The sequence below is a fragment of the Cetorhinus maximus genome, chromosome 8 (assembly GCF_964194155.1).
Source record: "Cetorhinus maximus chromosome 8, sCetMax3.hap1.1, whole genome shotgun sequence".
Taxonomy (NCBI): Eukaryota; Metazoa; Chordata; class Chondrichthyes; order Lamniformes; family Cetorhinidae; genus Cetorhinus; species Cetorhinus maximus.
In genome coordinates, this window is record NC_135886.1 from 192,249 (window position 1) to 218,588 (window position 26,340).

Sequence of the window (26,340 nt, forward strand, 5' to 3'; positions counted from 1 at the left end):
GGCTTCAGTCATCTCCTCAATTGTTCTCCTATTGCTGCTCTATCATTTCCCCTCTCTGTGGGGTGCTTTTTCAGTTTGAGGGGCTACATCAGTGCAAGCTTTTGTAAAGTAGAACTTCTTGATATCAGGTCTAAATTTTTACTCTCATACAATATTTCCCACTTATCCTGTTGTTACAATGTAATTATTTGTGGAGGCAATTAAGTCTAAAATGAGAATGAAAATCTTAATGAAACCCAAATCATTAAAATACTGTTTACAATTTGTTTTGCAGGATGTGAGCAATCACCAGAAATGCCAGAGCCATGCAGTAAGTCAACGACAAAAGCCACCATTAAATTTTGGTCCTAAGGCAAGCCTAATGGGGTATATCCTTTCCCTCATGTATACTACAATTGTGCCGGTAGAGAAACCCACATGTTGATTTGTCCTAGTAAATTGCGCTATGTTGATAGTTGTCATTGTTGCCAAGTGAATGAAAAATTAAAGCATGAAAAATGAAAATGAATTTGATAATGAGCTAGTTTGACATTGTTTTGCCAGAATTCAATGTAGTCCATGTATGTTTGCTTCATAAGTAACCACAGCTATGCTTAGTTTTAACAAACTTATTGTTGTATTGAATGACTTCCTTATGAGGGAATATGATTTATGATTAAAAAATAAATGGAGAATTGCACAAAAGAGAATAGTTTGACTGTGTTAATGGAAACAGGTACAATGGAATTAACAAAGAAGCTGAGTATGGCAGTGATGTAATTTTAGAATCAGCCTCTGGACACATGAGCTTGATTCACGAAACACCTGACCTACCTACCTAATCCCATTTACCAGCACTTGGCCCATAGCCTTGAATGTTATGACGTGCCAAGTGCTCATCCAGGTACTTTTTAAAGGATGTGAGACAACCTGCCTCCACCACCCTCCCAGGCAGCGCATTCCAGACCGTCACCACCATCTGGGTAAAAAGGATTTTCCTCACATCCCCCCTAAATCTCCTGCCCCTCAACTTGAACTTATGTCCCCTTGTGACTGACCCTTCAACTAAGGGGAACAGTTGCTCCCTATCCACCCTGTCCATGCTCCTCATAATCTTGTACACCTCGATTAGGTCGCCCCTCAGTCTTCTCTGCTCCAACGAAAACAACCTAAGTCTATCCAACCTCTCTTCATAACTTACATGTTTCATCCCAGGCAACATCCTGGTGAATCTCCTCTGCACCCCCTCCAGTGCAATCACATCCTTCCTATAATGTGGTGACCAGAACTGCACACAGTACTCCAGCTGTGGCCTCGCCAAGGTTCTGTACAACTCCAACATGACCTCCCTACTTTTGTAATCTATGCCTCAATTGATAAAGGCAAGTGTCCCATGTGCCTTTTTCACCACCCCACTAACATGTCCCTCTGCCTTCAGAGATCTATGGACACACATGCCAAGGTCCCTTGTTCCTCAGAACTTCCTAGTGTCATGTCGTTCATTGAATACTTCCTTGTCAAATTACTCCTTCCAAAGTGTATCACCTCACACTTTTCAGGGTTAAATTCCATCTGCCACTTATCTGCCCATTTGACCATCCCGTCTATATCTTCCTGTAGCCCAAGACACTCAACCTCACTGTTAAGCCCCCGGCCAATCTTTGTGTCACCCGCAAACTTACTAATCCTACCCCCACATAGTCATCTACGTTGTTTATATAAATGATGAATAATAGGGGACCCAGCACAGATCCCTGTGGTACGCCACTGGACACTGGCTTCCAGTCACTAAAGCCTCCTTCTGTCACCACCCTCTATCTCCCACAATGAAGCCAATTTTGAATCCCTTCTGGAGGGAGTCTTCCTACTTTCTCTCAGCTCTGACTCAATTTCAATCTGTGGCTCCAACAGGTTAGAGAGTGTCCTCAGAAAGGGCCCCTTAGTCTAGCAGTGTGCTCCTCCCACACTGCCTCCAACCCCTCCCATGCAGATCTGTTTCTAGTTTTGATTTTAAACTGCACCATTACTTTGTGTGTGCACGATGGTGGTTCTTTGCTATTAGTTTGAGACCAGCTTTGATGCTCCCCTGTCACTGCTTGGGTCCCCCTACAATTTACCTGGAGCCTCACGATGATCAGGCAGGGATCCCTCCTGTTATTTTCCAGCCTCTGTTGCCTGAGTTGGGAGTCCGCTTTCTCACACAGAAATCTCCCTGAGGCACAGGAGCGCTTCAGAGAGATTAGTTTTAAGTTTCAACAGTTTAATAAAATGTTGTAAAAAATTTTATGACATGTCCCCTCATGTGAAACTGTCACATGAGCTGGGACATGGACATTAATTTCAGTAAAATATTTTTTGAAAATTTTAAATCATTCATGAAACATCATCCCGGCCGTGGATGAGGTTCCATGAAAAATGCGAAGTCCGTCTGGGCTCTTCGCCTGCCCGACAACCTTAAGGTTGGACGGGCAGCTCAGCTGATTGGCTTAATTGCTTTTTAATAGGCCCCAATAGGCCTTTGACAGTTCAGGGGGCCAAGTCGGATGTGCGCAGCCTATCTGAAAATCTACATGACGCGCAGTGACATCAGGACGCATGCCCAACGTCACCCCGCGTCATTTTACACCTCGGTTAGCGGTCCCTGCTCCCGCTCGCTGAGCCAAAGAGTCTGCCCCTGAACATTCAGTTCCCAGCCTTGGTCACCCCATAGCCACATCTCCATAACGGAAATCAAATCAAAGCTGTGGACTTTTATTTGTGCTGTCAAATCATCTACCTTGTTGCAAACGCTGGGTGCTTTCAGATAGAGTGCCTTATAACCCATCTTTTTATTATTTTCGCAACCTTTAACCTTATCCGCTGGCACACCCTTAAGTTTCTATGCTGTGTTCCATCCTGGCACATTGATTATCCCCTATTGCTACCTAGCTCTCTTACCTTCTCCTCGCTCTTTAATTTATCACCTCTTCGTTCACTAGATCGCTTGCTCCCACTATTTAGCTTAAAGTCCTAGTTTAATGCAAGCAAGGTATATACACAGTGCCTGGGCCAAATAATGCCCTAAAACCACCAGTACAGTCAGTGACCACACCAATGCATGAATCTGTGAGTGAATTGCAGCCAGACCTCTAAGCGAGATCCTATATAACTGCATTTGTGATAGGAAAACCAACATACAAACACGCAAACCTATGAATTAGGAGCAGAGTAGGCCATTCTCTCCACACCACTCTGTCAAAAGCCGTCAGGCACTTAAAGACCTCAATCATTCGCCTTTTAATCTCCTCAACTCCAGTTGATACAAGCCTAACCTGTCCAACCTTCCCATTACTGGTAATGTCCTGAACCTTCTCTGAACTGCTTCTAACACATTTACATCTTTCCATAAATAAGGAGACCAGTACTGTACACAGTATCTCACCAGTGCCATGGTGAGATCAGTACACAGAAAAAGCAGGGCAAATCCAACTCGGCCAATCACAGCATAAGGAGCAAGTGATTGACAGAGCTAAGCGATCCCACAATCAATGGATCAGATCTAAGTTCTGCAGACCTGCCCAATTCCAGTCATGAATGTGGTGGACAATTAAACAACTTGCTGGAGGAGGAGGCTCCACAAATATCCCCTTTTCAATGATGGGGGAGACCAGCACATCAGTGCATAAGATAAAGCTGAAGCATTTGCTACAATTTTCAGCCAGAAGTGCAGAGTGGAGGATCCATCTTGGCCTCCTCCAGTGGTCCGCAGCATCACAGATGCCAGTCTTCAGCCAATTTGATTCAGTGCATGTGACATCAAAAAATTGCTGAAGGCATCAGAGAGCACGAATGCTATGGGCCCTGACAATATTCTGGCAATAGCACTGAAAACGTGTGCTCCAGAACTGGCTGCACCCATAGCCAAGCTGTTCTAGTTCAGCTACAGCACTGGAGTCTACTCAGAAATATGGAAAATTGCCCAGTTATGTCCTGTACACAAAAAGCAGGACAAATCCAACCCGGCCAATTATCGCCCCATCAGCCTAGTCTCGATCATCTGTAAAGTAATGGAAGGGATCATCAACAGTGCTATCCAGAGGCACATGCTTAGCAATAACCTGCTCACTTATGCCCAGTTTGGGTTCCGCCAGGGCCGCTCAGCTCCTGATCTCGTTACAGCCTTGGTTCAAACATGGACAAAAGAACTGAGGTGAAGTGAGAGTGACATTGACATCAAGGCAGCATTTGACCGATTGTGGCAACAAGGATCCCTAGCAAAACTGGAGTCAATGGGAATCAGGAGAAAAACTCTTCACTGGTTGGAGTCATACCTAGCACAAAGGAAGATGGTTGTGGTTGTTGGAGGTCGCCCCTTGACATTCAATGGCATTACCATCACTGAATCCCCCACTATCAACATCCTGGGGGTTACCATTGACCAGAAACTGAACTGGCCTAGCCATATAAATACTGTGGCTACAAGAGCAGCTCAGAGGCTAGGAATCCTGCAGCGAGTAACTCAACTCCTGACTCCCCAAAGCCTGTCTTCCATTGACAAGGCACAAGTCAGGAGAGTGATGGAATACTCCCCACTTGCCTGAATGAGTGGAGCTCCCACAACACTCATGAAACTTGACACCGTCCAGGACAAATCAGCCCGCTTCATTGGCACCATATCCACAAACGTTCACTCTCTCTACCACTGACGCACAGTGGCAGCAGTGTGTGTACCATCTACAAGGTGCAGTGCAGGAATTCATCAAGGCTCCTTAGACAGCACCTTCCAAACCCACAACCACTACCACCTAGAAGGACAAGGGCAGCAGATATATGGGAACACCACCACCTGGAAGTTCCCCTCCAAGTCATTCACCATCCTGACTTGGAAATATATCGGCCGTTCCTTCACTGTCACTGGGTCAAAATCCTGAAACTCCCTCCCTAACAGCACTGTGGGTGTATCGACACCACATGGGCTTCAGTGGTTCAAGAAGACAGCTCACCACCACCTTCTTGATTACAATTAGGGATCGATAATAAATGCTGGCCCAACCAGTGAAGCCCACATTCCATTACGGAATAAAAATGCTGTTCACAGGGAACCTTCTCCACTTCCGCCTTCAAAGGTCTGGTTTGAATATTTGCTGCTCCCACCAAGATCTGCCCCTACGCCGGTTCCACCCGGGCCCGCGCCCTGGGCTTCCGTGCTCACCGCAGCGGCTCCTCCTACTCCTCGCGGCCTAGCCCCCGCGGGCTCTGCATTGCCAGCGACGGCCGGGAATGGGCCCGACGCTCCAGCGCCATCCATTTTCCGAGCTAGTTGATTGGGCAGGTGAGTTGTTCCACACTCCTTAATGGATTCCGACTTCCATGGCCACCGTCCTGCTGTCTATATCAACCAACACCTTTTGTGGGCTCTGATGAGCGTTGGCATCGGGTGCCTTAACCCAGCGTTGGGTTCATCCCGCAGCGCCAGTTCTGCTTACCAAAAGTGGCCCACTGGTGTCGCGGAAAATGGAGTGAACACTCAGACCCAGGAGGTTTGTCTCGGAAGCCTTTATTAAATCGTGATATGACGGAGAGTGGGGAGTGTCATGGGCAGGCTTCCTGGAGTCCTTGAGACGGGTCTGGGATGTCTGCCCCCAACACAAGGAGACAGGATCAAGCAATGGTCATCTGTTCTCTAGAGTGTACACCCCCTAGCACTAAAGATAAGGTCAAGCATGGTTATCTATTCTCTGTCTCACTTTTTATTACTATGTGAGCTTCCCCCAATATCCTGTATAGTCATAAACTTAGAATAGACTAATTGTGTGACAATGATTCTCAATGTAATTGATCATTGAAAGTTAGACAGTCTTATCACCTTCAAGCTGTTTGATATGTACAACCTCTACTATAAATACGTGTGTGCTCTGATGCTTCCTCAGAGTGTCAGCTAGCTCCATTGTATGCTGCTGGGCTCTCCGTGACATCACGATTTAATAAAGGCTTCCGAGACAAACCTCCTGGGTCTGAGTGTTCTCTCCGATTTCCACGACAACTGGGCACTCGCATTCCATGCCCGGCTCCAAGCCAGTGAGTCGGGCTTCTTATCCATTGAAAGTTTGAGAATAGGTTGAGATCGTTTCGGCCCCAAGACCTCTAATCATTCGCTTTACCAGATAAAACTGCATGTAGACGAGCACCAGCTATCCTGAGGGAAACTTCGGAGGGAACCAGCTACTAGATGGTTCGATTAGTCTTTCGCCCCTATACCAAGGTCGGACGACCGATTTGCACGTCAGGACCGCTACGGACCTCCACCCGAGTTTCCTCTGGCTTCGCCCTGCCCAGCCATAGTTCACCATCTTTCGGGTCCTATCAGGTGCGCTCCTGCTCCACCTCCCCAATGGTGTGCCTGCTGTGTGGGGAGGCAGGATAGCACCTTGGTCAACCTGCAGTGCCCTTCACTTTCATTGCACTTTGGGGTTTCATGGCCCACTTTGACTTGTGCCCATGTTAGACTCCTTGGTCCCTATTGCAAGGCAGATTGGGCATGAACCCCTGGCGCTGGCTCATGGCTCTTCTGACTCTGTGGCGAGATGCGGTTGGGACGCACTGAGGACAGTCAGCCCCGATCGACAGTCACACCAGGGGTACCGGGAGCCCACCACCCCTGACTCACGAGGGGAGAAGGCATGGCAGTGGTCCCTTTCCTCTACCCCAGGAAAGGGTGAAGGCACCTGCCGGGTGCCTATAACACTTGGCACTGGAGTGACGAGTCACCTTCCCCACTGGCCTTCCCACCCAACCCCACCAGTCGAGCAGGGATTCGCCACTGGGCTCTTCCCTCTTTACTCACAGTTACTATGGGATTTCTTGTTTGTTTCTTTTCCTCCGCTTAGTAATGTGTTTAAATTCAGTGAGTTGCCACCCCTGAGGTTGAGCACATAACATGTGTGCACACGTATGCACAGGCTGTCTGACCAGCTTCACACAATAATGGCAGCAGATGTGCACACGGCTTCTGGTGCTTAGAAAGACTGGACTCTGCTCAAATATTCCACAGCACTGATACAGTGTGGGAGAGAAGGAAAGTGGTAGCGACAGTGCTCGAGAGAGTGAGCAAGTTGCAAAGGCCAGAAGGAATGGATGTGCCAGGTCCGGAACGAAGGGTGGAAGCAATAGGAGGCACGGATAGAGTAGGAGCTGTAGTCGGACCATTGAAAGCAGGTAACAGGAACAGGACAAAGACGTGTGGGGACCAACTTAGGTGCACGCTGGGCAGTGCGGCAAGTCGGATAGAGCCAAAAGGGGTGGGAAGGTTACAGTGTGTGGAAGGAGACCATTTCCAGTGTAACACACAGCTGTGCGTGACCGCTGCAGAGTCTCTTGACAAAATACAACCACTAAAGCGCACACGGTACCACAACACAGCAAGCCAAGTCACTGAGTCAAGCTCTCCTCCTCGCCCAACACCAAACACCAGAAGCCACAGCGACCACCAAAAGGCACCGAGGATGAACCACACACTAAAGCTGCGTCCAAAGACAACCAGCAACAATCCCTCTTGTTTCTCTCTATGCCAATACACCATCCAACTCTGCCTCTTTCCCAGCACCACAGAGAGTCAACCCTGGCCCAAACCTCAAGGGGTAAGCAGTCCCAACAGCCAAGTAGTCAAATCATTTTGCAACCCGATGACAGCTATGTCAGGAACAAGGGTGGAAGGACCACGAATGGTGCCAACATGCCTTGAGGCCATATCAAAAATACCAAAGGTCAAACTCTCTGACACAGAAAACTCTGGGTCTGCACTTAGGGGACCAGAGAGACACCCTCTGGGACACCCAAACCACACACTCGCCGGGGAGGCAAGTGCTAATGATTGTCAAGCGGCCCTCAGGCAGGCATAGCCCCAGAAGGAACCCGGGGCTGCAAAGTGCCTTCAAAGTGTTGTTGATCAATGCGTCCATCACAAGCGAGCTGCCTACGGCCAAAGAGGAGTCAAACATTCTCAGAGGCTGTGTGAAGATCTACAGAGTGTCCTCACTGCATCGCGTCACACCCTCCCACAATCGAGCGACTATTAGGGCCTCCACTGTGAATCCATGACAGGAGCATTCTCACTCACTGCCATAAGCCAGACTGAAGTCAAACATTCACAGATGCACTGTGAGGATCTATGGGGACACATCACTGCATCTCGTCATCATCCTCCACAAATGTAGCAGCTATGAGGGCCTATCGAGCGCGCCTGCCTCGTCTGGCCAGTGCGAGGACCTCATCCTCATCATCGTCATCTTCGAGGCCCTCCTCACCCTCATCCTTGTCGGTGTCCCCCTCTTCATCAGTGGAGTGTGCAGCTCCTCCATCTCCCCCTCAGCCAGCTCCTCACCCCGTTGCAGTGCCAGGTTGTAAAGGGCGCAGCAGATGATGACAATGTGTGAAGCCCTCTGTGGACTGTATTGCAGGCCTCCACCAGACTGGTCCAGGCACCGGAACCTCATCTTCAGCATCCCAATGGTCTGCTCCACCAAGTTGCGAGTTACGGCGATTGCACAATGGTGTTGGGTGAGCATCCTGACGCCATTGCGCACACGGGTGAAATGTTGGCTGGTGGGCACGTGCGAGAGTCCGCAGCGCACCCGCCAACAATTAAAAGACCTATTAAGGCCGTTTAAGTAATAATTTGATTAAATTTTTCACTGGTTGGTGGGCAGGCGAAAAGGCCAAGCGGCCTTTGGATTTTTTTAAGGAAACCTCATCGACGGGCAGGGTGAGGTTTCCAGCAGCTGTTAAAAAATAAATAAAAATGTTAACATTTCATTAGTAACATGTCCCTGCTCATGTGACAGAGTCACATGATAGGACAGGTTTTTGTAATATTTTAAAGTTCTTTATTTTTAAAGTTTCTAATTTCCATCTCCCTGAGGCAGCGTGAAGTTCCCTGCGCGCTCTCCTCCCAACCCGAGCTACACACAGTCGGAGCACTGCAGCGCCTACTGCACGCTGGGCACGCATTAACTGGCCTACAAGTGTGATTTCAGGCTTGGGCCTGAGAGAGGAATGGACACCTGTCAGTGAGATAGAGAAAGGGATGGACACCTGTCAGTGAGATAGAGAGAGGGATGGACACCTGTCAGTGAGATAGAGAGAGGGATGGACACCTGTCAGTGAGATAGAGAGAGGGATGGACACCTGTCAGTGAGATAGAGAGAGGGATGGACACCTGTCAGTGAGATAGAGAGAGGGATGGACACCTGTCAGTGAGATAGAGAGAGGAATGGACACCTGTCAGTGAGATAGAGAGAGGGATAGACACCTGTCAGTGAGATAGAGAGAGGGATGGACACCTGTCAGTGAGATAGAGAGAGGGATAGACACCTGTCAGTGAGATAGAGAGAGGGATGGACACCTGTCAGTGAGATAGAGAGAGGGATGGACACCTGTCAGTGAGATAGAGAGAGGGATGGACAACTGTCAGTGAGATAGAGAGAGGGATGGACACCTGTCAGTGAGATAGAGAGAGGGATGGACACCTGTCAGTGAGATAGAGAGAGGGATGGACACCTGTCAGTGAGATAGAGAGAGGGATAGACACCTGTCAGTGAGATAGAGAGAGGGATGGACACCTGTCAGTGAGATAGAGAGAGGGATGTACACCTGTCAGTGAGATAGAGAGAGGGATGGACACCTGTCAGTGAGATAGAGAGAGGGATGGACACCTGTCAGTGAGATAGAGAGAGGGATGGACACCTGTCAGTGAGATAGAGAGAGGGATGGACACCTGTCAGTGAGATAGAGAGAGGGATGGACACCTGTCAGTGAGATAGAGAGAGGGATGTACACCTGTCAGTGAGATAGAGAGAGGGTTAGACACCTGTCAGTGAGATAGAGAGAGGGATGGACACCTGTCAGTGAGATAGAGAGAGGGATGGACACCTGTCAGTGAGATAGAGAGAGGAATGGACACCTGTCAGTGAGATAGAGAGAGGGATGGACACCTGTCAGTGAGATAGAGAGAGGGATGGACACCTGTCAGTGAGATAGAGAGAGGGATGGACACCTGTCAGTGAGATAGAGAGAGGGATGGACACCTGTCAGTGAGATAGAGAGAGGGATGGACACCTGTCAGTGAGATAGAGAGAGGGATGGACACCTGTCAGTGAGATAGAGAGAGCAATGGACACCTGTCAGTGAGATAGAGAGAGCAATGGACACCTGTCAGTGAGATAGAGAGAGGGATGGACACCTGTCAGTGAGATAGAGAGAGGGATAGACACCTGTCAGTGAGATAGAGAGAGGGATGGACACCTGTCAGTGAGATAGAGAGAGGGATGGACACCTGTCAGTGAGATAGAGAGAGGGATGGACACCTGTCAGTGAGATAGAGAGAGGGATGGACACCTGTCAGTGAGATAGAGAGAGGGATGTACACCTGTCAGTGAGATAGAGAGAGGAAAGGACACCTGTCAGTGAGATAGAGAGAGGAAAGGACACCTGTCAGTGAGATAGAGAGAGGGATGGACACCTGTCAGTGAGATAGAGAGAGGGATGGACACCTGTCAGTGAAATAGAGAGAGGGATGGACACCTGTCAGTGAGATAGAGAAAGGGATGGACACCTGTCAGTGAGATAGAGAGAGGGATGGACACCTGTCAGTGAGATAGAGAGAGGGATGGACACCTGTCAGTGAGATAGAGAGAGGGATGGACACCTGTCAGTGAGATAGAGAGAGGGATGGACACCTGTCAGTGAGATAGAGAGAGGGATAGACACCTGTCAGTGAGATAGAGAGAGCAATGGACACCTGTCAATCTGCGGTTGAGGTTTGTCGGGGGGGTTCGCAGGGGCTGCACTCTGATTGTAGTTAGTGCACAAGCATGTTTGTGGGTGGGGGTTAGAAGGAACCAGCCAGGCATTAGGGAACCTGTTTACAAAGTGACCATTCCTCCTCAGCTGAGACAGATTAGGGTGACCACATTGACACACTTGAAGTCGGGCTTCTATCTTACCTGCCCTCTCAAGCATTTCAGAGGCCTGAAAGTGCCACCAAATGCTCCAGATCCCTGCACCCCTCGGGGACAGATTGCAAACCAATGAGCATTTTTGTGGGCTGCAGAACAATTGGACGACGCTCGTTGTACAATCTCCTTGCAAAAGCTGCTCATGGAGTAGCCAGTGGTGGATGAGCTCACAGCCCCTGGCAACGTCAGCATCCTGGTTTGGAGCAGTCTCCGCCATGGTTCAAGCTAACAGCGCAGTCTTGCTGTGTGGGTTAGGAGAATGTGGGTGGACTCATTGTGGAGTATCCGCGATGCTGAGCAAGTCCTGGATAGCATGTTTAGCGAGGTGGTCACACCGCAGGTGAAGATTACACAGGCAGAAAGGGAATGGGTGACCATCAGGAACAGTAAAAGACTCAGGAAGGTAGTGCAGGAGTCCCCTGTGGTCATCCCCCTCTCTAACAGATATACCGCTTTGGATACTGTTCGGGGGCAATGGCCTGTCAGGGGAAAGCAGCAGCAGCCAAGTTCACGGCACCGTGAGTGGCTCTGCTGCTCAGAGGGGCAGGAGGGAAACAAGTGGCAGGGCTATAGTGATAGGGGATTCAATAGTTAGGGGCATAGACAGACGCTTCTGTGGCCGCAAACGTGAATGTTGCCACCCTGGTGCCAGGGTCCAGGATGTCACGGAGCGGCTGCAGGACATTCTGGGGAGGGAAGGTAAACAGCCAGTGGTTGTGGTAAACATTGGTACCAACGACATAGGTAAACTAAGGGATGAGGACCTGCAAGCTCAGTCCAGGAAGTTAGGAGATAAATTAAAATACAGGACCTCAAATGTAGTAATCTCAGGATTACTCCCAGTTCCACGTGCTAGTGAGAGCAGGAATAAGAGGATAGACCAAATGAACATGTGGCTGGAGAGATGGTGTAGCCGGGAGGGATTCAGATTCTTGAGGCACTGGGACCGATTCTGGGGAAGATGAGACCTGTACAAACCAGACGGGCTGCACCCAGGTAGAGCTGGGACCAGTGTCCTTGCGGGGACTTTTGCTAGTTCTGTTGGGGGGCATTTAAACTAGTTTGGCAGGGGGATGGGATCCCAGAAGTAGGGTCAGATAGGTCAGATTCAGATCAGAAAAATGGAGGTAGAACATTAGCTAGGGACGTTGTGATAGACATGGAGTTACAGGAGAAGCAAAGTTTACAAAGTGTCCAGCAAGGGAAATTGACGGGTTTAAACTGTTTATACTTCAATGCAAGGAGTATGACAAACAAGGTAGATGAGTTAAGGGCACAGGTAGACACATGGTAGCAGGATGTCATTGCTATAACGGAGACCTGGCTAAAGGAGGGACAAACCTGGCAGCTTAATATCCCTGGTTATAGAGTCTTTAGACACGATAGAGTAGGAGATAAAAATGGAGGGGGGGTAGCACTAATGGTTAAAGAATCAATTCCAGTTGTGAGAAGGGATGATATACTAAATGTGTCAACAAACGAGGCTTTATGGATTGAGCTTAGAAATAAAAAAGGGGCAGTCACGCTACTGGGAGTATACTACAGACCCCCAAATAGTGAAAGGGAGATAGAAGAACAAATATGTAGGCAAATTTCTGCTTGTAAGAACAAGAGGGCAATAATAGTAGGAGACTTCAACTATCTTAATATCAACGGGGATTCAAACAATACAAGGGGCACTGAGGGAGAAATATTCATGCAGTGTGTCCAGTAAAATCTTTTCAACCAATTAGTGACAAACTCAACGAGAGGAGCTGCAATTCTAGACCTATCTTGGGGAACGAAGAAGGGCAAGTGGGTGAAGTGACAGTTGGCGACCATATCGGGGACAGTGATCACAATTCAGTTAGATTTAGCATTACCATGGAAAAGGACAGAGATAAGGCAGGAGTAAAAGTCTTGAACTGGGGGAAGGCAAATTTTGCAGAAATGAGAAAGGACTTGGCTGAGGTGGACTGGACAACACTGCTGGAGGATAAAATTGTGGAAAACCAGTGGGATGCACTAAAAAGTGAGATCCTAATTGTACAAAGTAGACATGTCCCCTACAAAAATAAAAATCTAGACCCCGCTGGTTGTCTAGAGGAATACAGGGGAAGATCAAACAGAAAAAGAAAGCGTACGATAGGCACAAAGAACTAAGCACTGCTGATAGTCTAGACCAATATAGGAAGTGCAGGGACGAAGTAAAAAAGGAAATAAGGAAATCAAAGAGAGGGCATGAAAAAAGATTAGCAAGTAAAGTTAAAGATAACCCAAAGATGTTTTACCAATACATTAATGCTAAAAGGTTAGTAAAGGAAAAAGTGGGACATATCAGAGATGAAGATGGGAACTTATGTGTTGATGCAGAGGCTGTGGGAAGGGTTTTGAAATTTTGTCTCCCTGTTTACAAAGGAAAGTACCTGGATGAACACTTGGCATGTCCTAACATTCAAGGCTATGGGCCAAGTGCTGGTAAATGGGATTAGTTAGGAAGGTCAGGTGTTTCTCACGTGTCAGTGCAGACTCGATGGGCCGAAGGGCCTCTTCTGCACTGTGTGATTCTGTGATTCTGTAGCTTGAGCCTCTATCCTGACCGGACAAGAGGAAGTTACCTCAAAATGAAGTCACCTCACTGGTTGGCAATTAAAATCCAAACCCCACCTCTCAAATCCCTACGCCCAGGATCAGTGCCTCAAATAATAGATTATTCTACAATACAAATGATTTTAGTATCATTTATTGTTCTTGTGGAAAAAGGCAATGGACTTTCATGTGGATGTGGGGCCCTCTTCCTGGGGTTTAAAGGTCAGTGGGAGCCCACCTCTGTGTGGCTAGGAAGCCCCGAGCTGATTTTACGGATTTTGGGGCATTAGTTGACTCAGGGTGAGAATCCCACCTTCATCTGGGAGGAAGTCCCAGCTCCAAGAGCTGCTAGCCAATCAAATGTATAGACCCCATGGGATTGGGGCTAATACACCAGGATGGATTGGTTACCAGACAGAAAGCAGGCAGCTGGAATAAACAGGGTATTCTCAGGATGGCAGGGCTGCCACTAGTGGGGCACCACAAGGATCTGAGCTGGGGCCACAGCATCCACAATCCTTATAAATGGTTTGGATGTGGGGACAAGTTGTAAAATTTTCAAATTAGCTGATGACACAAAACTAGGTGAGAATGGAAGTTGTGAGGAGGATGCAAGGAGGTTTCAAGTAGACTTGGATAGGTTCAATGAATGGGCAAGAACATGGCAGATGGAATATGGTATGAATAAGTGTGAAGTTATCCACTTTGGTAGAAAAAAGCAGAAAGACAGAATATTTCTTAAATGATGAGAGGTTGGGAAGTGTTGATAACCAAAGGGACCTGGGTGTCCCTGTTCATGAGTCACTAAAAGCTAACATGTGGGTGCAACAGTCAATTAAAATGGCAAATGGTATGTTGACCTTTATTGCAAGAGGATTTGAGTACAGGACTAAAGATATCTTGCTGCAATTGTATAGACCCTTGTTTTGACTGCACTCGAAGTATTGTGTACAGTTTTGGTCTGTTTTCCTAAGGGAGGATATACTTGCCATAGAGGGGGTGCAACAGGGGCTCACCAGACTAATCCCTGGGATGGCAGGATTGTTTTATGAGGAGGGATTAAGGAAACTGAGCCTGTATTCTCTAGAGTTTCAAAAAATGAGAGTTGATTTCATTGAAATTTACAACATTTGTACAGAGTGTGACAGGGTAGATGTATGTAGGATCTTTCCCCTGGCTGATGAGTTTAAAACCAGGGAGTATAATCTCAGAATAAGAGGTAGACCATTTAAGGCTGAGATAATGAGGGGTTTCTTCACTCAGACGGTGGTGAATCTTTGGAATTCTCTACCTCAGAGGGCTGTGGAAGTTCAATCATTGAGCATATTCAAGACAGAAATCGATGGATTTCTGGAGACTAATGACATCAAAGGATGTGGAGATTCCGTGGGAAGCTGACATTGAGGTAGATGGCCAGCTATGATCAAGTTGAAAGGTGGAGCAGACTCAATGGGCTGAATGATCTACTTCTGTTCTTATGTTTCTACTTGTGCTAGAACACTAGGTGACAGGTACTTCCTGCACATGCAGTGTCAGTGTCAGAGCCTGTAACATCACCCACACTGCTGCCCCAGGCAGCTGTCTGGATTAAAGTACACAAGATGGCTTTACGCAGGCTGACACAAAAGTCAGTTACCCATTTTTAGGTTTGTGGTCCATTAACCAATTGCAACTTCTTGTATCTAGTAGTGGCAGAATGTCTTGCTTAAAGGATTTGCAACAAAAGCGCATCGGACATCTTTGAAGGATTGGGGCCTTAGGCCATGAGGTGAGAGAGAGTAGAATGGGCCTGTGTGCTAGAGGTGCCAAGGACTGTGAGACTATCCATGTAAAGCATTAACAGTTCAAACAGGCCTCTGTAGTGTCATTGAGGTCATTGTCGGGTAAGGATATGTGCTAATATTGGAGGTTAGCTGGAACAATGGAGGGGCAGGAAATAGATGAACGGACCAGCCAGTAATCACAATAACTATATAGGATATCAGGGCAACTCCTGATTCTTTGCAAAGGCCGGTGGGAAACATTGGATTAAATAAATTGGCAGTTAAATTGGCCATTATGTCAAGCCTGAAGGATGGTGAGAAGGAACCTCACATAAAAGTACATTTGGGGCATCATGTGATGTTAGACAAGAGGGCCTTTTGAAGAGGCATGGAGGATTTTTGGGCACCTGACCAATGGGCAAGGAGCTGCCGCGTGAATTTGCAATACAAGAGTGCTTGGATCAGAATTCTGATTGGTCCCCTTGGTGACCAAGACACAACAAACAGTTTAACCAAAAGCAAAATACTGCAGTTGCTGGAAATCTGAAATAAGAACAGAAAATGCCAGAAATACTCAGCAGACCAGGAAGCATCTGTGGAGAGAGAAACAGAGTTCATGTTTCTTCAGGCTGATGACCTCTCATTACTTTTCCTGCTCTGGGAGCCTCAAGATTGGAGCTGCCTTTCTGGAGGGTTCCATCTGCTTACAAAATTCTTCACTGGAGCACCGTGTCTGCATAACTTTTCTGCTCAGTCAACAGTCTGCGGTTTCAACACTCTCCAACTCTGTGGCTGGGTTGCGGACTGACCAAAATGTTGAGGTTGTGTCAAGCCCTGTAGCACAGTCTAAATTGCCCTTGAGAAGGTGTTGAGAGCTGTCTACTTGAACCGCTACAGCCCATGTGGTGTCAGGACAGCCACAATGCTGTTAGAAAGGGGTTTTCAAGATTTTGACTCACATAGAATTAAGGAGCGGTGACATGGTTCCAAGTCTGGATAGTGCATGGCTTGGGTGAGACCCTGCAGGTGGTGGTGCTCCCCTTGTCCTTCTAGGTGGCTGAGGTCACAGGTTTGGAAGGTGCTGTCAAAGGAGAATTGGTGAGTTACTAGTGTATCTTGCAGATGGTGGACAATGCTGCCACTGTGCGTCGGTGGTAAAGGGAGTTTGACATTGAAGGTGGTGGATGGGTTGCCAATCAAGCGGGCTGCTTTGTCCTGGACGGTGTCGAGCTTCTTGAGAATTGTTAGAGCTGCACTCATCCAGGCAAGTGGGGAGTATTCCATCACACTCCTGACTTGTGTTTGTAGATGGTGAACAGGCTTTGGGGAGTCAGGAGGTGAGTTACTCGCTGCAGGATTCCTAGCCTCTGATATGCTCTTGTAGCCACAGTATTTATATGGCTAACCCAGTTGAGTTTCTGGTCAATGGTAACTCCCAGGATGTTGATAGTGGGGGATTCAGTGATGGTAATGCCATTGAATGTCAAAGGGAGATGGTTAGATTCTCTCTTGTTGGAGATGGTCATTGCCTGGCATTTATGTGGCACAAATGTTACTTGCCACTTGTCAGCCCAAGCCTGGATATTGTCCAGGTCTTGCTGCATTTGGCCATGGACTGTTTCATTATCTGAGGAGTCGCCAATGGTGCTGAACATTGTGCAATCATCAGCGAACATCCCCACTTCTGACCTTATGAAGGAGGTTGATGAAGCAGCTGAAGAAGATTGGGCCAAGGACACTACCCTGAGGAACTCCTACAGTGATGTCCTGGAACTGAGATGATTGACCTCCAACAACCACAACCATCTTCCTTTGTGCTAGATATGACTAGGTAGGCTTTGAGGGGAACTTCTAGGTGGTGGTGTTCCTATGTATCTACTGCCCTTGTCCTTCTAAGGCTTTAATGTAACATCTTCTAAAAACATTTGGAGGGGATCGAAAACCAATAATGCATCCCAAATGCCAGTGGAGGACACGCCACCCTGAAAATGACTGCTGGACAAGCACTGAAAATGACTATAGCATATTTAGTTTAACCAGGATCTCAGGGAAATACACACTTATCCTATACAATAAGTCCTATTCATATCCAAAGATGGTCCTTTAAGAGACGCAGAATGCGCATGAACACAGACTATCGATTGGAGCTGTGACTACAAGAATTCTGTTCTGAAGAATGTTTATCATCATTAACATGATGATGTTAATTCCTTTGGAAGAATTGATGGGGGTCTTGAAAACAGAGGCACAGTCTCCTGGGAAGGACAGACTCCTGCGAACAGCTCCGGGGACTTCTTATAATTTGCAAATTGATAGCAGATATGAGATAGCTGAGGTTTCACAGTGAGTACAATGTATTGAAACAAAAACAAAAATAGCTGGAAAAACTCAGCAGGTCTGACAGCATCTGCGCAGAGGAACACAGTTAACGTTTCGAGTCCGTATGACTCTTCATCAGAATTAAGAAAGATAGAAATGAGGTGAAATATAAGCTGGTTTAAGAGGGGGTGGGACAGGTAGAGCTGGATAGAGGGCCAGTGATAGGTGGAGATAGACAAAAGATGTCATAGACAAAAGGCCAAAGAGATGTTGAAGGTGGTGATATTATCTAATAAATGTGCTAATGGGGACATTAAGGGTAGAAAGCAGGACGAGCAAGGTACAGATAGCCCTAGTGGAGGTGGGGTGGGGGGAAGGGATCGAAATAGGCTAAAAGGTAGAGATAAAACAATGGATGGAAATACATTTAAAAATAATGGAAATAGGTGGGAAAAGAAAAATATATTTTAAAAAAATTATTATTATAAATTATTGGAAAAAGGGGGATCGGATAGGGGGTGGGGATGGAGGAGAGATTTCATGATCTGAAGCTGTTGAACTCAACATTAAGTCCGGAAGGCTGCAAAGTGCCTTTAAATGAATTCTGTTGAAGGGTAATCTGGACCCGAAACGTCGACTCTTTTCTTCTCCACCGATGCTGCCAGACCTGCTGAGTTTTTCCAGGTAATTCTGTTTTTGTTCAGCCACAGGGCCTGTTTCAATGATACTTCCTATAATACTGGCAACAAGCAGCATTGGTCAAACATCCCTGAATGAAGTTTCCACAAAGTAGCTCCGGAAATAACACAACATTCTGTCTACCTCACAGAACAATATTTGTTATTTTGATTTTATTCAGTTTTATTCTGTCTGCTCAGCTCCCCAATTTCCTGCTTTAGCTGTAACTGCTGTCCAGATTCCCTGTGCTTCTCTGAATGAAGCAACGTGGAGGCTGGAGGGTGGAGAATGAGGCCGCTTGATATTTCCCATTGTCTGAGATACTCTTCTCCAACCTGGTGAACACTGCCATCTGGTGGCTTAATGAGAAATAAAGAAGCCCAATCATCAAGGGTCACCTCAGGTCCAATAGTCAAAGATAGGATGCAAATCTGGAGTTCTGACTGGGAATCAGAGTTTGATCATTGTAACCACTGAAACAGCAACACTTACAATGATGATTTCAGAAATAATTTTGAATAGTAATATTGCCTGTAATTTTTTTCACAGGTTCTGGATAAGGTGCCTCAGGGTGATTTCTGCACTCTTTCCCGCACTCTGACTCTGGCCCTGACTCAAGGAATCTCCCCCCAGCCCGCACAGGGAGCGGTCAGCACTTCCGGGCGAGCGTCATGCCGGGCTGGCCTTAAATTGTCCCACCCACGCAAAATGGCGGCTCAGCCCCGATCGGGTTCACGCTCGCTCCCAAACACCCCCGCACAACCCCGACAATGGGGGGAAAATTCAGCCCAAGTAAGGAACATCCAGGAGTTAGTAACCTTTGTAGTTATACACATGCAGTTCAGATTGTGTGATCCATTCCACACTCCATGTGATGTGATCGACCTATTTCATATTTCATAATCTGTGAAGAATCTATGACCTCACACTTCTTACATTAAACTCCATCTGCCAAGTTTTTGCCCACTTACTCAACCTATCTATATCCCCTTGCAGATTCCTTATGTCCTCATCACAACATGCCATCCCACTTATTATTGTAACATCAGCAAATTTGGATACATTACACTCTGCTCCCTCCTCCAAGCCATTGATATAGATAGTAAATAATTGAGGCCCTGATCCTTGTGCCACTCCACCAGTTACGTCTTTCCAACCTGAAAAAGACCCATTAATCTCAGCTCTGTCTTCTGTGTGTTAACCAATCCTCAATCCATGCTAATATATTACTCCCAATGCCATGAGCTCCTATCTTGTGCAATAACCTTTTATGTGGCACCTTATCAAATGCCTTCTGGAAATTCAAATACACTACATCTACCGGTTCCCCTTTATCAACTCTGCTTGTTATATCCTCAAAGAACTCTAGTACATTTGTCAAACATGATTTCCCTTTCACAAGGTCATATTGACTCTGTTTGATTGTGTTAAGCTTTTCTAAATGTCCTGCTATTTCTTCCTTAATAATGGACTCTAGCATTTTCCCAACAATAGGTATTAGTCTGACTGGCCCATAGTTTCCTGCTTTTTGTCTCCCTCCCTTCTTTAACAGGGATGTCACATTAGCGGTTTTCCAATCTGCTGGGACCCTCCTGGAATCCCGTGAGTTCTGGAATATTTTGACCAATGCCTCCACTATCTCTGTAGCCACTTTCTTTAAAACCCTTGGATGTTGGCCATCAGGTCCTGGCGACTTGTCTGCCTTCAGTCCCATTAGTTTCTCAAATACTTGGTCCCTTGTGATAGAGACTGTTAGAAGATCTTTCCTCCCATTAGCTCCTTGCTTATCTGATATCTTTGGGATGTTTATAGCGTCCTCCACCGTGAAGACCGATGCAAAATATTGGTTTAAATTATCTACTATTTCCCTGTTCCCTAACATCAGTTCTCCAGTTGTATCCTCCAAGGGTCCCAAGCTCACTTTAGTTATTCTCTTTCTTTTTATATACCCACAGAAACTCTTACTGTTTGTTTTTATATTTCTTGCTAATTTACTTTCATAATCAATTTTCTCCCTCTTTATTAGCTTTTTAGTCACCCGCTGCTGGTTCCTAAAAAATTCCCAATCCTCTGGCCTATTACTAGTTTTCACTGCTTTGTATGCCTTAGTTTTTGATTGGCTACCCTCCTTGACCACCTTTGTTAACCATGGGTGGTTCATCCTTCTCACCGAGTCCCTCTTTTTGACCAGGAGAAATTTTTGCTGAGCGTTATGAAATATCTGCATAAATATCTGCCACTGCTCATCCACTGACCTTCCCCTTAATCTATTTTCCCTGCCTGCTCTAGACAACTCTTTCTTCATACCTCTGTAATTGTCCCTGTTTAAGTTGAGGACACTGGTTTGAGACCCGAGTTGCTCGCCCTCAAACTGAATTTGAAATTCTACCATGTCGTGATCGCTACCTCCTAGAGGATCCTTAACTACGAGATCTCTTATTAATCCTACCTCATTACACATTACTAGATCTAAAATAGCCTGTTCCTGGGTAGGTTCTGCAACATATTGCTCTAAGAAACAATCCCTGATGCACTCTACAAATTCGTCTTCCATGTTACCCCTGCCAATCTGGTTTGTCCAGTCTATGTGCAGATTAAAATCACCCATGACAATTGTAGCGCCCTTCTTACACACCTCCATTATTTCCCGATTTATACTCTGTTCTACAGTGAGGCAACTCTTCGGGGACCTGTAGACGACTCCCACCCGTGACTTTTTCCCCTTGTTATTCCTTATTTCCACCCAAACTGATTCCACATCACAATCTATTGCACCTATATCACTACTCACCACTGCACTGATGCCTTCCTTTATTAACAAAGCTACCCCACCTCCTTTTCCTTTTTGCCTATTTTTCAGGAATGTCGAATACCCTTGAATATTGAGTTCCCAGTCTTGGTCACCCTGCAACCACATCTCTGTAATAGCTATCAAGTCACATCTATATAGTTCTATTTGTGCTGTCAACTCATCTATCTTATTACAAATGCTGCATGCATTCAGATAAAGAGCCTTAAGCTTTGACTTTTTAAACATTATTACTCATTCTGGTTCTGATTTCTGCTGCACTCTTCTGCTTAGATTTTCTGCCCCTTCTCTCACTTTGATTATTATTTGCCTCTTCCCTACCCTGAACCTCTACTCTCTCATCTCTTTTTGATTTTTTAAACTTCCTTTCAATTGAACCCTCAACTCCCCCACCACTACTTAGTTTAAAGTCCCATCTACAACCCTAGTTATACAATTCACCAGGACACTGGTCCCAGGATGGTTCAAATGAAGCCCGTCCCAATGGAATAGCTCTCTCCTTCCCCAGTACTGGTGCCAGTGCCCCATGAATCGGAACCTATTTCCCCCACACCAATCTTTGAGCCACACATTTACCTCTCTAACCTTATTTATCCTTTGCCAATTTGCTCACGGCTCAGTTAGTAATCCGGAGATTATTACCTTTGTGGTTCTGCTTTTTAGTTTAGCTCTGAGCTGCTCATAGTCCCTCAGCAGAACCTCTTTCCTAGTCCTTCCTATGTCATTGGTAGCTCCGTGGACCACGACGACTGGACCCTTCCCCGCCCACTCCAAGTTCCTATCCAGCCCAGAAGGGATGTCTTTAACCCTGAGGCAGAGAGCAGTATCTATTCCCCTAACAATGCTATCCCCTATTGCTACGACATTTCTCTTTTCTCCCCCCACTTGAATGGCGCTCTGTACCACAGTACTGTGCTCAGTTCACTCATCATCCCTGCAGCCTGTGCCCTCGACCACACTGGGAGCAAGAACCTCATATCTGTTGGACGAGGCCACCAGCTGAGGCTCCTCCAAAGCTAAATTCTGGATCCCCATGCCTTCTTCACATGCAGCCACACCCTCCTGTCCCTGACCATGGGCCAAATTTAACGTAATTAATCTAAGGGCTGTGACTGTCTCCTGAAACACAGTGTCCAGGCAACTCTCCCCTTCCCTGATGTGTCACAGTGTCTGCAGCTCAGACTCCAGCTCATCAGCTCTGAGCTGAAGTTCCTAAAGCAGCCAACACTAGCTGCAGATGTGGTCACCGTGGATCACACTGGCGCCCACCAGCGCCCATATACCACAGCTGCAACACATCACCTGCCCAGCCATCTCTATTCTATTTAATTAATTAATTTATATGTTAAATATTTTAAAAGTGAATTTCTTAACTGTACTCTTCAGCTGTAATAGTGTCTCTTGATTTAAACCACTTGGCCAATCAAAAGAGACACAGAAGAGATACCCACCAATCACCTACCTGTTTTCCTGTGACATCACACTTTGGCCCTGACAGGTAGAAACAGATTTTAAGAGGCTCTCTGCTGCCAGTTTTTATCTCCTGCCGCCGCTGCCCTTCTCACACAGATCCAATCTCTGTGTGCTCCCGGCTCTCTTCTCACTGTTTTAAACTGTAAAAATCCTGGCTCTCCTCTCACTGCTTTTAACACTGTAATGGTGGAGTGGGGAATATGCTGGGCATGATGTTACAGTTTCTGTTTGTATACAGTTCTGCTGTGGCTGTTGGCCCTAATTGCCTCATGGAATCCCAGTTTTGAGTTACTAGATCTGTTTGAAATCTATTCCATTTAGCATTGTGGTAGTGCCACACAACACGATTGAGGATATTGTGGGAAATAGAGGCCATTCTTTTTAATCTGTTTGGAGAATATTGTGTTATTCTGTAAAGTAGGTTGTGTGTGTGTTTGTGTGTGTGTGTTTAAATTATTTAATTAAGCTAGGCAAAGGTTACTAGAGACAGATTGTCTTGGGGCGTTTAAAACATGAAATAGACAGAGGTGTTAGGTTTGAGATACAAGTGAATAGGTTTGGTTGCACCATTTGCATTTTTACATAAGTTGGGAGTTTGTTTGAATATCAAAGGGAAGTTAGAGGTGTCAAAAACATGTTTGCATCTTGCAGGAGTTCTATAGGTAAAAAGAAGAGCGGGATTATATTTTATTGACCTGAAAGCAAAGACAAAATTGAGACATGAAAGATTTTATATTTGGAAGGATTTAAGTTTCAAAGAGGTGTGAGAAAAATGGAACCTGAGATGAAAGGGGAAAAAGGTATTTTACAGGTACCATGGAGAGCTTAGGGTAGCTGTGAGATGTAGCTGTTAGTTAGTGCTGGAGCTGGTAGCTCTGGGCTGGGAGAAGATGCAGTTTGAGTCAGCCATCCTGTCAAGCCAGAAAAGTTTTTGGTTGCAACAAATAGTTTTGTTTTGAAGTCTTCGATTTCCACAGTAAAGTGGAGGAGAGTTAAAGGTCATGTGGTATGCATTTATTAAAGCTACAGCAGTTTGCCTTTGATAATATTACTGGATTTTTATAGTTAAACATGTATAAGGGAGTTTTGCCTGGAAGGTGTTTACTTGTGAGTCTGACTAAGTAGAGAGTCCTTTTGGGGGAATGCTTTGTAAGACTAACTTTAATTGTGCAACTCTAATCTTATGTGCTTAAGTTTTCTTTTATTCTTGTTAACAAAACTTACAGCTAATTTTTAAAATTTAAAATTGTTGCTGGACTTCTTGCTGCTAAGGTCAGTACACCTTCTCATTTTCAGAATACACAAAAAAAGTATGGCCCAAATTCCAAGTTTCACTCTGGGATTTGGTTTGTGCAGCAATTAACAGTGGCTGTGGTCATAACAGTATCTTCAATGTGAAGGCAGGATTTCATGTCCACTAGGACTGTACAGTGGTCACTCCTACCTACACTGTCATGGACAGATGCATCTCCAACAGATAGATTGGTGAGGTTGTGGTCAAGTAGATCTTTTTCCCTATAGTTGGTTCCCTCACCATGTGCTGTAGACCCTGTCCAACAGTTATGTCCTTTAGGACTGGGCCATTTCAGTCAGTAGTGGTGCTACCGAGCCACTCTTGCTGATAGAAATTGAAGTCCCCCCACCCAGAGTACATTCTGCGCCTTTGCCACCCTTAGCCCTTCCTCCAAGTGGTGTTCAACATGGAGGTGGACTAATTCATCAGCTGAGGGGGCACGGTAGATTGTAACAAGCAGGAGGTTTCCTCACCCATTTTTGACCTATTGCCATGAGACTTCATTAGGTCCAGAGTCAATGTTGAGGATTCCCAGGGCAACTCCCTCCCAAATGTATACCACTGTGCCACCAATTCTGATGGGGTATTTCCTGTCCCAGCCACAGGGATGGTGCTGGTGGCATCTGTAAGGTAGGATTCTATGAGAATTACTATGTCAGGTTGTTGTATGACTAGCCTGTGGTATGGCTCTCCTAATTCAGGTACAAGCCCCCAGCTGTTAGTAAGGAGGACTCTGCATGGCTGACATGGCTGGTTTTGTCTTTGTCATTTCTAATGCCTAGGTCAATACCAGGTTGTCATTCCTTTTTAGGCTTTGTAGCATGTCCAATCAGCTTGCTAGGCCATTTCAGAGTCAACTGCATTGCTGTGGGTCTGGAGTCACATGTAGGTCACACCAGGTAAGAATGACAGATTTCCTTCCTCAAGGACATTAGTAAACAAGATGGGTTTTTACGGCAACAGTTTAGTGTTCATAATTGGACTAGCTCTTAATTCCAGACCTCTTGATTGGACTTAATTTTCGCCAGCTAGCATGGTGTGATTTGAACCTGTGGCTCCATAGCATTAGGGCAGGCGTCTGCATTACTAGGCCAGTGTCATTACCACTAGGCCAACACAGTCACCTCCTCCTCAACCACTTCCTATTTGAATACATAGGCTGGGAGATTACTTGGAACAGGCTGTTCTAAATTGGGTACACTGCTCAATTGAGATACATCTGCGCATTTAGGTGTTTCAAAAATTTCCATTTTCATGAGGAAAATAAACTTTACTGTGGTCCAAAAAACAATAAAAAGATTCTAACCAGCAATGTAGTGAAATAAATGTTTCAATCACCTTGAAGCTGTGTGTGACTTTGTTATTTGGTTTTCATTCAGGGCTCCACAGAACACAGAATCTTTACAACGCAGAAGGAGGCCATTCAGCCCATCGAGTCTGCACCAGCTCTCTGAAAGAGCATTCTACCTAGTCCCACTCTCCTGCCTTATATCCATAACCTTGCACAGTCTTTCTGTTCAGGTAGCAATCCAATTCCTTTTCGAATACCTTGATCGAACCTGCCTCCGCCACCATCTCAGAAATTCGCTCCAGACTCGAGTGAAAAAATGTTTCCTCACATTACATTTACTCCTATTGCCAATTGTTTTGAATCTGTGCCCTCTAGCTCCTGATGCTCTCTTGAGTGGGAACAATTTCTCACTATTTACCTTGTCCATAGCCCTCAGGATCTTGAATACCTCTATCAAGTCACCTCTCAGCCTTCTTATCTCTAAGGAAAACAATCCCAACCTCTCCAATCAAACCTCATAGCTACAGTTCTTTTATCCCTGGAATCATTCTTGAGAACCTCCTTTGTACCCCCTCCAATGCCTTCACATCCATCCTCAGGTATGGTGCCCAGGACTGGACACAGTACTCCAGGTGAGGCCTAACTAGTGTCTTATACAAGTTCAACATGACCTCCTTACTCTTGTGCTCAATGCCCTGATTAATAAAGTTAAGATATTATATGCTTTATCAACTGCTCTCTCAACATGCCCTGTCATCTTTAATGACTTACCTACGTATACACTGAGGTCCATTTATTCATTTGTCCAGAGAAAAGTTGCTTTTGAGTTGTCACCTTTTTTTTAAGGTTCTGCCAATATTTTTGAAAGTTATTCGCCAGCTTTTCTGCATTTTTACCTGTTTCCACACAGGCCACTGTGAAATATTAAAGTGGTTAAAATTACCCAGATCCTTTTACAGTTTGTAAAAATTCAACCTGAAGTGGGGTGTGGTCTCTTTGACCCACTAGGACGGCACCATCAACTTTTCGGCGTTTTAACATGTGGGTTTTTGTTTGGTCTTTCATTTATTCACAGCTGTTTCTCTGTCCAATACTAGTGATGCTTTGTATATCTGCAGCTTAAGTTCCAGATAGCACCTAACAATCTGTTTTCACATGTGATTTTGGGACATGAT

At 46.0% G+C, this 26,340-nt stretch overlaps 1 protein-coding gene and 1 pseudogene across 1 annotated transcript in view; one reads left to right on the forward strand and one right to left on the reverse strand.

The window, feature by feature from the left end:
* LOC144684050 (chitinase-3-like protein 1) overlaps positions 1–351 on the forward strand; it is a 33,442-nt gene extending 33,091 nt beyond the window's left edge. Inside the window, exon 13 of the mRNA XM_078547766.1 lies at positions 275–351. Within this exon, the coding sequence (XP_078403892.1) occupies positions 275–351 (77 nt within the window). The remainder of the gene's footprint in view (positions 1–274) is intronic.
* A 4,759-nt stretch (positions 352–5,110) lies between these two features.
* LOC144684131 (28S ribosomal RNA) lies at positions 5,111–6,473 on the reverse strand (annotated as a pseudogene).
* Between the last annotated feature and the right edge of the window lie 19,867 nt (positions 6,474–26,340).